The 14,286-nt window shown below is 57.2% G+C and overlaps 4 protein-coding genes across 4 annotated transcripts; 3 read left to right on the forward strand and 1 right to left on the reverse strand.

The window, feature by feature from the left end:
* Positions 1–482: 482 nt before the first annotated feature.
* KVR01_011562 (uncharacterized protein) lies at positions 483–2,791 on the forward strand. Its single transcript, XM_044784828.1, has 6 exons — positions 483–670; positions 726–827; positions 892–1,618; positions 1,723–2,070; positions 2,130–2,188; positions 2,259–2,791. The coding sequence occupies exons 1-6, from the start codon at positions 553–555 to the stop codon at positions 2,762–2,764; spliced, it is 1,860 nt and encodes a 619-aa protein (XP_044639271.1). The 5' UTR covers positions 483–552; the 3' UTR covers positions 2,765–2,791.
* A 1,167-nt stretch (positions 2,792–3,958) lies between these two features.
* KVR01_011589 (uncharacterized protein) lies at positions 3,959–4,849 on the forward strand (the record flags this gene model as incomplete). The annotated part of the gene is made up of 1 exon (XM_044787184.1): positions 3,959–4,849. One exon carries the CDS (start codon positions 3,959–3,961, stop codon positions 4,847–4,849), a length of 891 nt encoding a protein of 296 aa, XP_044639298.1.
* Positions 4,850–5,151: 302 nt separating this feature from the next.
* On the forward strand, positions 5,152–10,322 carry KVR01_011790 (DNA-directed RNA polymerase III core subunit RPO31). Its single transcript, XM_044781857.1, has 2 exons — positions 5,152–5,546; positions 5,614–10,322. Exons 1-2 carry the CDS (start codon positions 5,452–5,454, stop codon positions 9,959–9,961), a joined length of 4,443 nt encoding a protein of 1,480 aa, XP_044639499.1. The 5' UTR covers positions 5,152–5,451; the 3' UTR covers positions 9,962–10,322.
* A 3-nt stretch (positions 10,323–10,325) lies between these two features.
* Positions 10,326–13,152, reverse strand: KVR01_011687 (uncharacterized protein). Its single transcript, XM_044786368.1, has 4 exons — positions 12,737–13,152; positions 11,814–12,686; positions 11,132–11,746; positions 10,326–11,044 (listed from the first exon to the last, which is right to left on the reverse strand). The coding sequence occupies exons 1-4, from the start codon at positions 12,860–12,862 to the stop codon at positions 10,331–10,333; spliced, it is 2,328 nt and encodes a 775-aa protein (XP_044639396.1). The 5' UTR covers positions 12,863–13,152; the 3' UTR covers positions 10,326–10,330.
* Positions 13,153–14,286: the final 1,134 nt, after the last annotated feature.

Genomic DNA, 14,286 nt, shown 5'->3' on the forward strand with positions numbered 1-14,286 from the left:
GGACTGCGCACTACTGTACATCTTAGTAGGTACAGGGTTCAAAACTAATTGAAACACCTGCCTGTGGGTCTTGGTTCTTCTCACCCACTGCTAGCGCCAGACAACCGAAGGTCTAACCCCCGGGTAAACCCGTCGACATCGTGCGTGACCGCGGCAGCCCAACAACCTGGCAGCCAAAAATATAAAACAACGAATCATCTGGCAAAGCTGGATGCCGTTCTTCCTTGGAATCCACACTGTTGTTAGCCTGTCAACCTGCTCAATCTCTCAAGCAGAGCTAGTTTATCGTCTCATCAGCACTAATGCGGCCAAGACCTCATCTTATCACTCAGCTGTGTGGATCACGGCCCGGTTCACGGCCTTCTATAAGCGCCAGGCTGCTTTCAGACCCCACCCGGATCCTTCAGCCTTATCCGTGGACGGTAGAAAAGGGGGCTTGGCCCGCGTTGGGGAATCGGGATAACACCTCCATCTCTGTCGCTGTCTTCACGTTGCTCTAGTTGCTTGCGGGAGAAACTTTGCTTAGAAGTTCAAGCCCGCAAGTGGTCAGCAATGAAGGTGCTGCGGTTTGTGTGGACAGGGACGCCGCTTCTTTGGCAGCTTGCAGATTGCCAAAATGTCCCGTCTGCCCCATCAGCCGAGAACTTCCTGGCCAGGAGGGAGCCTGCAAGTACGATGGCCCAACCCAGTGCGCCGAATCCTGACCTCTAATTTCGTGCCCATAGTTACTATTCTTAACGACCATCTCTATATCACCGGTGGAATGTTTTCACAGCTGGTCGATGGAGAGGTCGCGATGATAAGGTCCAATCACCCAGAATGGCCATGTAATTAGCTGAAACCTTAAACACTACCTAGAGAATTGTGATGTACTCACGTATCTCTCCACAGTAAACGATACCTTGTCGATAAGTCTCAAGGACTCATGGGTCAACTCGACGGTAGAGATCAAAGTGACGGAACAGGCGGCGCCGTCATTCAATAAAGCCGCGTTTTGGAGTGACCCCCAACAGCAGACGGCCTACCTATGGGGCGGATGGGCCATTGCTGGCACGCTTCCTAAGACGAGGGAGCTATGGCAATTCACGGCCGACGACGACGGCGGTGGCACTTGGGATAGGCCAGCGGAAGCGAATCCAGGCGATCTGAGACGCACGGTCGGGGCCTCAGCTGCAACGTGTAACGGCAAAGCCCTCTACCTCGGTGGGTACGCGAGCCCGCTGACAGACTCGTTCTACGCGGGGGACAACATCACCAACAGGATTCCGACGCCGGGCCTGTTGACGTACGACATGGAGACGCGGTCCTGGGCTAACGAATCGGCTTCCCCGGGCTTCAACGGGTATGGCACGTCGTACTACGGCGCCGCCGCCTGCGCTGAGAACTTTGGCCAGCGCGGCGTCTTCTTCCCGATCGGCGGCATCGTATCGGATGGGCTGCGCACGTTCGACGTGGACACAGACAGCGGCGGTATCCTCAACGACTTCTCGGTCGAGCTGAAGTTCTACGACGTCGAGCAGGACAAGTGGTACGCGCAGCAGACGTCGGGGGCTAAGCCGGACGCGCGGGACCACCACTGCGTCGCAGGCGTGGAGGGCCCGAACGGGACCTACGACATGTTCGTGAGCCCCTTCATCCTGTCGCTCGTCACTCTTCACTCCCCGAGTCAACTCTGTCCGGCCCGAGACACGACACCCGTGGCTGACTGCGTCCTTTTGGTAGATACATGTACGGCGGAAACGACGAGCGCAACGACCTTGGTGATAGGATCCTGTCAGACCTGTACATACTGTCGCTCCCGGGCTTCGTCTGGTTCCGCGCCAACACGACCTCGCCGGCGCGCAGCTCTCACGCGTGCATCGTGGCTAATACCCAGACCGGCAGCCGGCAGATGCTCGTCGTGGGCGGCACCGGCACCGGCAACGTGAGCGGACGCTTCACGAGGCCCGATGTCTGGGCCCAGGGGATCGGGGTCCTCGACCTACCCTCGCTGTCCTGGAAAGACCGGTATGATGCCGATGCTGGGCCTTATGAGCCGCCACAGGCCGTTGCCGATTGGTATGCCAATGGGTAAGTGGTCACCACCGAGTGTTATTAAGGGGTCAGGACTAAAAGTGTATGTTTACCAGCGGTCTTGACTCGGTGGTGTGGAACTCTGATGACGTGAAAGCGCTCTTCATCCGCAGCGGTGTGTTATCGTGAAGCCCTCGCCCAACCTCCTCCTGGCGCATATAAATCTAACGGCCGCACACGTCTAGACAACAAATCCTCGACCGGCTCGAGCAACGACAGCACACATTTAGACAATGAGCCCTCGACCGACCCGAGTAACGGTAGCCCGAGCAACGAAGATCCACATCCGGACAACAAGTCCTCGAACGGGCCGATCATAGGTGGTGTCGTGGGCGGAGTCCTCGGACTCAGCCTCGTCGCGGGCGCAGTCTGGTTCTTCGTGCGGCGACTCCGGAGGCAGCGACGAGCAGCGGCGCTCACAGACAAAGCGGCGCTCCCGCCCAGCAACGGCGACATTTCCAGCTACGACCCCAGCGTTTCGCAAAATTACCAGCACTACGCGATTGAGCTGGATCACGTCGGGTCGCCATACCAACACCACATGCAGCAGGGGGCCCCGGGCTACGGCACGCATGAGATGCCCGTCCCCTACCAGTCCCACGACACGCTCTTATGGAATAGCCCAATGGAGATGGGTATTGAGAATAATCCGCAGGAGTTGCACGCGGTTGAGAAGACAGTAGGGCGCTGATGGGAAAATTAGTATATAGAACGCGTCATTTTATTAGAGGAGATACCATGTAGAATCATCGTCTAGAACTTGAAGTCGTAAAAATTTCAAGCTCTTTCACCATCCCAATTCAGAAACCCTAAAGCAAGCATTCTTGACGTGTAAAAAGCTGTAATAATGGCCATGGCATATCTTCTAAGCAGTGCAATTTTCATTTTCTACTTCAATAGAATCGAATCATCTTGATCAAGTGTCCACTACGCGGCCACAGTATCTTTCGCCCCCTCTCCAAAGCAGCTTTCTGTAGTACAGAGTCCAAGTCCAATGACACAACCTTCAAATGTTATATGGATTAGCTCTTAAAGATCCCGTCAATCGGAATCTGCTATGAGGCACACTCTTAAAATACCTCCTTATAGTAAACTCTCCTAGATAATGATGTACTACAGAGAACTGCAGAAGGTGATCGTACAGATAGCAAGTTGGCCGCGGCGACTGTTCTATGATACACTATTATTTGCAATGGTGTCGCTATGGTATGGCGGTAACTAGTATAAGTGACAACCATGTACCCACTGCACTTCATCGTCGATCCGCTTCCGATACATATTGGAACTAAATGCAGGGCCCAAGTAACTTGATGCATCGATTGGACCCCTTAGCTATTTGGACAGCGGTCCCGCTACTCCGGAGGGTTCCATGAAGCGAGTACGAATAAGAGAGGATTGGGGAAACGCCCGCAGAAATGCACATGACAGTTGAGCATCTTGATTGAAGGGATATGCACGTTGGAGTCGAGTGACTATGCGAAGAAATGGAGCCACTTGCAAGTTCCCATTCGAGTATCCAAATAGAGCTGAGAAGTCAAGAAGACAGCACTTCCTGAGCACTAACAAGAGGCCAAGTGTGGGCGCTGAGGCCCTGGTCCGGAATAGGAAATTCGATTCATGAAACATAGACGGGGGCTGAGGTCATTTGGACCGCGTGATAGCGTTTTGGGTTGCAATGACGCTAACGAGGGGTTCGAACGTCCATGTGTTGTGCATTGATAGCAGTTAAAGGGACGAGAGTCCATGACATTAAAGACGTCACAGTGCCCGCATGTCTCGTCGACATTGTTCCTTCTTCAACTTTGACATGACCTCTGAGAAGCCAAATAAGAGAGGACGCAACAGTCGAAAAAGCGACACCTACCGGTCCCTGATGGACCAACCAATGGAGAACGCGGCTGCCAAGGAACTCACCCACGGCCAACCTGTGGACGCAGATGCGGAACCGGTAGTCGTGGTCACGGGGGCGGCGGGCGGGATGGGGAGGGCGATCGCCGAGGCCTTCGCGGACCAGGGCCGAGCCCTGATCCTGTGCGACCTGGCGCCCATGTCGGAGGCGCAAGCAGCCATCACGGCGTCACGGCCGCCGCTGCCATTTATCACGACGGTCCAGGGCGACATCTCAGACCCGGGGTTCGGGGACGAGGTCATCGCGGCGCTCAACGGGCGCAAGGTCAGCGTGCTCGCGCATGCGGCTGGCGTGGCGCCCTCGTTTCAGAACGGGCCACGGATCTTCGACATCAACTTCACGGCCAGCAAGAGCCTGGTCGAGAAGATGCAGCCGCACATGGACGCCGACAGTGCCGTCGTGCTGGTGGCGTCGCTGTCGGGGACGTTCATCACGACGTTTGCGGTCGACATGGCCGTCAAGAGGCACCTCAAGGGCCACTGGTCACCGACGGTGTGGCTCATGTCCAAGTGGGCTTACACATCGTACGCCATCTCGAAGCGATGCGTGCAGCTCTACGTGCAGACCATGGCCACGAGGCTGGCGGAGAACAAGGTGCGGATCGTGAGCGTGTCGCCTGGGGTCATTGACACGGACATGATGGCCGATTACTCTGAGCAGCCGGCGGTGGCAACATTTGTGGGGTCTTCGAGCCTGGGGAGGATGGGCAGATCGGACGAGGTTGCATCGGTTGTGGCGTTCCTTGCATCGCCGGGTGCCAGTTACTGCACTGGGATCGATGTGCTGGTCGATGGGGGCCTCACAGCTCAGAAGGGGAGGGCCATATGGACCACGCTAAAGGCGCTGAGGAAGAAGAAGTCCAGCTAGGCAAGCTAGGGCAAGCAACAAGCATGGCTGGCTGGCGGTGCAGTGTGGGGACATGTCCAAATTAAAACGAGTTGTTGATTGCGAGTATGGTCGTGTTGAATCAAGTACATAATATTCTAGACTGCACCTGCACCGTATTTGAGTTAACGGCCGTTTTCATGTGAAGTCCAAGGTGGAGCCCGCAACTTGCAAGGGTGCGGGCCCCATTTGCCCATGTGGCGGCAGATCCATGCAGCCTTTCCCCACATTGAATTCATGGTGGGGGACGACGACAATTTTCTGTGCCGCCCGCCTACAAGCTTCAATGATTCCGCGACAGACAAACTACACGCCGCGAAGAGTCATACTCGTCGCACACCACACCACGCCACACACCCTCGAGGCCACAGTATCGTTCCGACGCCCCAAATTACAAATGTTGTCTCGATAGCAATGCGAGTATTCCTGCAGAGACCGACACGAGGACCGTGACGAACCCTTCCCTGGGCGCAAACCCAAAGCTGCGACAGCCCACATCGACGACAACTACACCGAGACAGGCATACGGTACCCGCAACCCGTCGCATATAACCAGGATCAGTGTTTGACAGCCTTCCCTCAATATGGCGGCCCGAGGCTCGTCCGCGACCGTTCCGATGAAGGAGCAGGTCGTCGACAACCTGCCCAAACGCTTCAAGGGCATGAAATTCGGCGTACAGTATGCCTCTTCCCACCCACGCCCGCCCAACCTTGTCTCAACACGCGCTGACATGCCGTGCCACCAGGTCAATCCAAGATGTTGTCAGCCAGGGCGTTTTGGAGGTGTCCCAGCGCACTCTGTACGACATGGAGAACAACCGTGCCCCCGTCGCGAACGGCGCCCTCGACCCTCGACTAGGAATATCTAGCAAGATCGGAAAATGTGCCACCTGCAACCTTCCTCTGCAAAATTGCGTCGGCCACTGGGGTCACGTCAGACTCGCCCTTCCCGCCTTTCACATAGGCTACCTCCGATTCACCCAGACCATCCTTCAGAATATCTGCAAGGACTGCGGAAAGGTCCTCCTGACCGAAGACGAGCGACGAGATTTCCTCAAGGAGTTGAGGCGGCCAGGCATCGACAACCTTAGGAGGACCATGATTTGCAAGAAGATCAACGAGCAATGCAGGAAATGCAAGGAGTGTCCTTACTGTGGCGCCATCAACGGTCAGATCCGAAAACTGGGAGTCATCAAGCTGGCCCACGACAAGTTCGTGACCTACAACAAATCCACGGCCGCAAAGAAGGTCGCGCCCGAGAGCAAGCTCCAGTACGATGCATCTTTCAAGGAGGCCAAGAAGTCGAACCCCGACCTCGAAAAGCACGTTAAGAAGGCTATGGAGGATCTGAACCCCCTCAGGGTACTGAACCTTTTCAAGCTGATCGGCCCCACCGACTGCGAGCTGCTCGGAATAGACCCAGCCGAGGGAAGGCCAGAAATGTTCTTGTGGCAGTTCATCCCTGCGCCTCCAATCTGTATCCGCCCATCCGTGCAGCAGGACAGCTCGAGTACCGAGGATGACCTGACTGCTAAACTTGCAGAAATCGTCTACATCAGTGGTCTCATCCGCGCAGCTCTCGACAAGGGACAGCCAATCACGACCATCATGGAGCAGTGGGAATACCTACAGTTGCAGATCGCCATGTATGTTAACAGTGATGTGCCAGGTCTGGTGCAGCCTGGCTTCGGTAAAGCAGTCCGAGGGTTCTGCCAGCGGTTGAAGGGAAAGCAAGGCCGCTTCCGTGGAAACTTGTCCGGAAAGCGTGTCGACTTCTCCGGCCGTACCGTCATTTCGCCAGATCCCAATCTAGGTATCGACCAAGTCGCAGTGCCTCAGCTTGTGGCCAAGAACATGACCTACCCAGAACGTGTCAATTCTACCAATATCGAAGCTATGAGAGTAGCTGTCAGGAATGGCACACAGCAATGGCCAGGCGCCAACGGCATCATTAAAAAGGACGGCGGTTACAAGGTCAACCTGAAGTTTGGAAACCGAGATTTGATAGCGAATGACCTCGCAGTGGGTGATATCGTGGAGCGCCACCTGGTCGACGGAGATGTCGCCCTCTTCAACCGACAGCCATCCTTGCACAAGCTGAGTATAATGAGCCACTTGGTCAAGGTCCGGCCCTGGAGGACTTTCCGCCTAAACGAGTGTGTGTGTACGCCATACAACGCCGATTTTGACGGAGATGAGATGAACCTGCACATCCCACAGACGGAGGAGGCGCGTGCCGAAGCCATCACACTAATGGGAGTCAAACACAACCTGGCGACGCCCAAGAACGGAGAACCTATCATTGCGGCCACACAAGATTTCATTACAGCAGCATATCTTCTCAGCAGCAAGGACAAATTCTTCGACCGCAAGTCCTTCACATATATCTGCGAAATGATGCTGGAGGGAAGCGGTCACCTCGACCTTCCACCTCCTGCCATTCTCAAGCCCACCGCGTTGTGGACTGGCAAGCAGGTCTTCAATATCCTGATCCGCCCGAACCTGCAATCTCCAGTCAAGGTCAACTTGGACGCCAAGTGCAGAGAATACAAGCCACGGCCTGGCATGGCTCCTGATATGTGTCCAAACGACGGTTGGCTGGTCATCCGAAACTCAGAGATTATGTGCGGAGTCATGGACAAGTCCACTGTTGGATCTGGAAAGAAGGACTCGATATTCTACGTGATATTGCGAGATTATGGTCCAGATGCCGCAGCTGGCGCCATGAATCGGCTTGCGAGGCTTTGCGCGAGATCCTTGACAAATGAAGGATTCTCGATCGGTGTCGGTGACGTGTTCCCGATCAACGGCCTGACCGAATCCAAAGACAGACTTGTGGAGGCTGCGTACAAGAAGTGTGACGAGCTGATTGCAACGTACAAGGCCGGAAAGCTGGAGAAGGCTCCCGGATGCGACATGGAACAGACCCTCGAAAACTCAATCTCAGGTATTCTTAGTAAGGTCCGTCAAGAAGCTGGTCAACAATGTGTGGACACCCTAAGTCACAACAATGCACCACTTACCATGGCCAACTCGGGTTCGAAAGGTTCAGCTATCAACGTCGCTCAGATGGTTGCTTGTGTCGGGCAGCAAATTATCGGAGGTCAGCGTGTGCCGGACGGCTTCCAAGACCGAAGTCTGCCTCACTTCCACAAGAACGCCCGCCAGCCCAACTCGAAGGGTTTCGTCCGCAACAGCTTCTATACTGGCTTGGTCCCTTCAGAGTTCCTTTTCCACGCCATTTCTGGAAGAGAAGGTCTGGTCGATACCGCTGTCAAGACAGCCGAAACTGGTTACATGTCGAGACGACTAATGAAGTCCCTGGAAGACTTGTCTACTGGTTACGATGAGACGGTCCGTACATCCAACGGCGGAATTGTTCAGTTCCAATTCGGAGCAGACAACCTTGATCCCGTCGACATGGAGGCTTCTGGAAAGCCTGTGCACTTTGACCGTACATGGACACATGCGGAGACGCTGACTTGGGATAATACCGAGCCAACATTGCTACCGCGTGAGATCATGGAGGTTTGCAAGTCAATGTTGGATGTTGAGCGCGCTAAATACATAAGGCGGCGGATGACTGACGGCAAAGTGCTCGACTACGACGACGACAGTAACATGTCGATCGACGAACACGAGAGTGCACGTATTTTCCTCCGAGACGTGGAGGGCTACGTGGGAGCCCGTGCGAAGAAGCTTTCAAATGCCCGACGTGAAGTTGGATTGAACCCGGGCGATGAGGAAGCAATGGAGATCGACACGGCTTTTGAGGATGAGATCAGTCTAGCGCGTGTTGAGCGTGTTGCCAAGGTCTCCAGGACTACCCTGCAGAAGTTCATCCGCCTCTGCCTGGACAAGTACAAGCAAGCTCATGTTGAGCCTGGACATGCAGTCGGCGCAGTTGGAGCACACTCCATTGGAGAACCAGGTACCCAGATGACGCTCAAGACTTTCCATTTTGCTGGTGTTGCCGGTATGAGTATCACACAAGGTGTGCCGCGTATCAAGGAAATTATCAACGCGTCGAAGAACATCAGCACGCCGGTCATTACGTGTCCGTTGGAGAACAAGAAGCAGATCGAGGTTGCCAAGGTTGTCAAGGCTCGAATTGAGAAGACCTTTGTCTCCGATGTCATCAAGCACATCGAGGACGAGTGGCTTTCCGACCGAGGCTTGGTCGTCCTCGAGGTGGATATGGAGGTCCTTCAGGATATGCACTTGGGCATTGGTCCGAGAGACATCGCCGAGGCCATCGTGAAGCACAAGAAGTTGAAGGTGCACAGGGAGGACATCAACGTCGGCCCATCCTACATCGAGATCAGCGTACGTAACACGTGGACGGATCTCGCTGAACAGAAGCGGCTGGCCCGGAACGGCAAGTCCACCACCGTGATCGAGAGCGCCTCGGACCTCCTGCTGCGCGTCAACTACCTCCGCCGCATGCTCCCGACCGTGGCCATCTCGGGCTACCCCGACGCCACCCGAGCCATCATCCAGACGTCCGAGCAGTCCGAACACACGGTGCTCGTCGAAGGGTACGGCCTGGCGGCGTGCATGACGACGGAGGGCGTCATCGGCACCAAGACGCGGTCCAACAACGTCATGGAGTGCCGCGACATCCTGGGCATCGAGGCGGCGCGGAGCACCATCGCCAACGAGATCGCCGAGGTCATGGGCGACATGGGCATCGACCCGCGGCACATGCAGCTGCTGGCCGACGTGATGACGTACAAGGGCGACGTGCTCGGCATCACGCGGTTCGGCCTGCAGAAGATGCGCGACTCGGTTCTGCAGCTCGCCTCGTTCGAGAAGACGGCCGACCACCTGTTCGAGGCCGCCGCCGCCATGAAGACGGACAAGATCGAGGGCGTGTCCGAGTCCATCATCATGGGCCAGTCCATGTCCATCGGCACGGGCTCGTTCAACGTCGTGCGCAGGATGGGCCTGCCGGAGTGGTTCCTCGAGAAGAAGCCCACGCTGTTCGAGGACGCGTGGGGCGAGAGCGTCAAGGCGAGGAAGGAGGCCAGGCTGGCGCGCGCCGCGGCGGGGCGGAACCGGGGGGCCCTGCAGGCGGCCGCTGCTGCTGCTTAGCAGGCGCATGCAGTTCTTAGGACACGTGGTTAGGGCCCCTTGTGTGATATTGAGTTTGGGGATGGAGAAGAACGTGGATGGGATTGGACAGTGTCAGCGATAAATCAAGTTTGTATCACCACGAACTGTTGCAGATTTGTCTCTGCTAAAGGATCGAGAAGGATGTTCCAGATACCAACCTGAGGCGAAGCCAAGCGTCGCATTCACGACTAGCTGACCTAAACAGCCACGGAAAAGAGTAGCACGTGGGTGCATGTCGAAGTGACACTTCAAGTTGTCTTCCTGCTGATATATCGGAGACATGAATATGTACAAAGAATTCCCAACCCCGGATCCCCCAACGCCTCACCCGCTAGAAAACACCCCCCATCAAGACCCAAGAGCCAATATCTTGGCCGCGGCGTGCTCAGCAGCAATGACAATCGTGGCAGACGGGTTACCCGTCAGCTGCCCAGGGAAGACACTAGCATCCAGCACAAAGATGTTGTCCGTGCCGTACACCTTGGCATTGGTGTCCACGACCGCCGTGCCCCCCGCGGACCCGTCGTCGGTGCCCATCTTGGCCGTACCCATCCAGTGGTTGGAGCGGCGCCCGTTGGCCGTCACGAGCAGCGAGTCCACGTACGCCTCGGCGGTCTGGTTGGCCCTGGGCCGCACGAACTGCAGGCCCGGGACGTCCTTCAGGGACTCCTGGATGCTCTTGATGCCCGCCACGACGGCGGCGCGGTCGTGCTCGTCGTGCAGGAACGGCTGCGTCGACACGCTCATGGTCAGGCTGCCCGTGATGGTCGCGCGGCCCCGCGACACCTGGCCGCGGCCCAGGTACTGCGAGATGGTCATGGCGTGGGTCGAGTTGGTGAAGGCCCTGTCGCCCTCGACGCGCGCGGTCCACTGCAGCTGGCGGGTTATCCCGTCGGCGCCGGGGATCTCCTCCCACAGCATGGGCCCGATGTTGGGGGCGGCCTGGGTGAGGATGCCCGTGCGGTTGGACAGGTAGGCCTCCTTGTCGGACGCGATGGGGTCCTTCCACGCCTTGTAGAAGTCGTAGAAGACCACGTCTGGGTGGGTGATCATCACGTCGGTCTGTTTGGGCAAGGTTAGCTTGGGAGGAGGAGAAGAAGAAGAAGAAGAGCTTAAGACTCTTGGGGGGGGGGGGGGTTTGTCACTCACGTTCATCTGCTCCACGAGGTTGGACCCAACCGGCAGGTTGATCCACGACTCGTTCCCGATCATCCTGGCGCCGTCGGCCGAAGCCTTGACGACGGAGAGCTGATCACTCGGCCCAATGCCACTCCTGAAGAGCACCTTTGGCGTGCCGAACGTGCCGGCGGAGACGACCACCCTCCCGGTGCCGGGCGTCAGCCTCACGGTGCCAGAGTACCCAGAGCCAGCGGAGCACGAGACCTCGACGCCCGTGGCGTGGGCGCCGTCGCGCACGATGCGGTCCACGGCGGTGTCGGTCCACAGCGAGAAGACGTCGCGCGCCGCGGCGGAGGCCAGGTACGTGGCGAGGGGCCCGCTGCGCTGGCCGCCGGAGAACATGAACTGCCCGTGCCCGAAGGTGCGGTTCTTGCGCTCCGGCTCGTCGTTGGCGACGACGAACTCCCACCCGCTCCTCTCGAGGCCCGAGGTCAGAACCTCGTAGCCCTGGTCCAGGTAGAGCTCGCCGTCCGTCGAGGGCTGCCACGTGCCCGGGATGCGCTCGAAGGCGCGCTCTGTTGCTTCTGTGACGTCCGAGGCGTGCCACCCTTCGGGGAAGTTCTCGTCCCAGTCGGCAGGGTTGGGCTGGTTGTGTGTGTCAGTCGGGGGAGCCCTCTTTCAAGTAAGCTGAGCTGCATGGATCTTCACTCACCTTCCACCACAGCCCTGCGTTCACGGCTGTGCCTCCGCCCAGCACGCAGCCGGCCATCTGGTCCGTGTCGGAACACGCGATGCCGGCTGAGTCCACCCAGATCTGGTTGCAAAGACCGGGCACGTCGAATCGGGTCAGGCCTGTGCCGTTCAGCCACGCGGGTCCGAGATTGCCACCCCATTGTCCGGTGGAAACGGGCCCCTTCTCGATGAGGAGGACGGATTTGCCCGCCTCACTCAGCTTGTCGGCCATGGGGATACCACCGGCACCGCCACCGATGACGACGTAGTCATAGGTCTTGTTCGAGGGAATGGTCTTGCACGCCACGGTGGGAGTTGCCGTAGGGATGCCAGATGTCGTTGTGGCATTTCCAGTTGGTGTGGCACCCGAACAGGTCGTGGCCGTGGTTGTGGGCTTTGGGGGGAGCGCTGCGTAGTCAGAGTAAGCGGCCGCAGTCGCGTTCGCGAACGAAGCTCCATACTGGCCAAACAGGCGGCGGTGGTAGGGGATGGTGATGTCGTTCGGGCAGCCCGGGTTGCCGGGGGCCTCGTTGGAGGCTGCGCGGCCAAACACCGTGGATCCGGAGCTCGTCGAGACCGAGCCCTCTGCGCCGTCCTGGCTCCAGACGAAGCAGTTCTGACACCGGTAGACGATCTCGAAGGCGGTGTCGCTGACTGTTGATGCGAGGGTCGTGAGGGTCGCGTTTCCGTTGTACTTCACTGGCTCAGTGTAGCCTGTGGCGTAGCGGAAGGAGGTGAGGACTTGGTCTTCGTGTGGCCATGCCATCAGGAGCAGTGCCTGTGTCATCTGACCAGATTGGCCGTGAGAGATACCGCAGTATGCCGCGCCCTGTCCGGATGGTGTTGTGCAGCTCTAAGGACTGGTCAGTATTGATGGGCATATGCGTGGGCGTGGAGCCTTACGAGGTATCCGATGTATTCATAACTATCGGTCGTCAGTGCCGTGTCTGGCACGACGAAACCAAATGTGTAGCCGCCGTCGTCCTTCCATGTCGGGAACGTAATGTTTGTCGACGGGTCCGTGTACATCACGGGATCTTGTGCCCAGCATCGCTGTCCATCTGTTTGGTGTCAGGAGGGTGGTCGAGCAGACATATGGGTGAGACCATTGCTTACAGAAGGCGACCGCGGTCAACGCGACGCCGATACGTTTTGAAATTTGCATCATGGAGTCGTCGTCACCGATTCTCTTGTCGGTTTCGCCAGATGGTGTGGCCAGTATTCAATGTTTCCCCTCACAGTCTCACAAGAGGCAGACATGGGAGACTAAATACATCAACCCATATCAGCCTCATACACCCCGTGCTGGAATGCCAAGCACATCTGTCATCCCCCTTGCCTGGGATCTTGGGTCGTACCACGGGATGGTATGGTTGAATTTGAGATGGCTAATCACCGATAGGCCAGCCCCTGATGCTATACGGCGGGGTGGGGCAGGCCAGCCCTGCGTCTGGCAAGATTATATTGCACCTGGGCAGAAAGCCGCATCGCGGGAGCCATAACTAGGTTCCTTGCACCCGGCAGTCGGAATGCGTGGCCCTGAACGCCGCCGGGAGAGGCGCTCAAAAGGGGCGTCTACTGTACAGCGTGAACTCTCCTTGGGGCGAGAGTCATGGCGAATACCCCTCCAATATACGGAGCGCGCGGAGGGCCAGAGTGACTCTCCCCAGCCGTCGGAGCAGCCGGATCAAGTCCTCGCTCATCTGTGTCTCATGTCATCAAGCCATGTCTTGCCCGTGATGACTGTTGTCCACATGCGGTTATCGAAGCCGTGATAAGCTTGTTTCCCGAGTTCGCTAACCCTTTTGTTTCTCGTCCTCGGCGCGAGAGTTTGGGTGCATGAGGCCAAGGCAGTTGGTTCCAGGGGAAATCAAAGTTTGAAAGCGACCAGTCGTGTGCAGAATGCGAAACTTTGTTTGGTCCCCTGCTTGAATAGAGTTTTTCCGCCGCTGACGACCGTCCTGCCCGGCACCGCCAGGGGCATCCCGTTTGAGATTGAGAAAGCCAGGCCGGGACGGGGGTGTTGGGATGACGTTAGAATAAACTGCAGCGATCGGCACCCGGGGATCCTTGTTACGGCTGTCACCTCCGTTTTGTTTGTCCCGCGGCGGCGCACTCCGTGACGGGGCGCAAACTCCGTCCGTCGTCTTTGGATAAATGAAGATCGCTTGGCACGCCGCGCTCCCTGTTTTGAGTCTGTCCTTATCAACTCCCTAGCCCTTCCTTCATTTACCCACGACAGGAACCAATACTCGCGCAAACGTTATTCAGGCCAAAAGACGACCTGTCATAGCCCGCCTTCAGCCTATGCAGGCCTGATCGCCCACAATGACTCTAAATATTGATATTTATACTCATCCAAACACGCCAAGAACCCTGTTCATCCTAAGTGTAATCGAAGGGGTTCCGACCCCGTGACTGACGGGGTCGTCATGTCATGTGTACTCTGTCAG

The sequence above is a fragment of the Diaporthe batatas genome (genome assembly GCF_019321695.1).
Source record: "Diaporthe batatas strain CRI 302-4 chromosome Unknown Contig00016, whole genome shotgun sequence".
Taxonomy (NCBI): Eukaryota; Fungi; Ascomycota; class Sordariomycetes; order Diaporthales; family Diaporthaceae; genus Diaporthe; species Diaporthe batatas.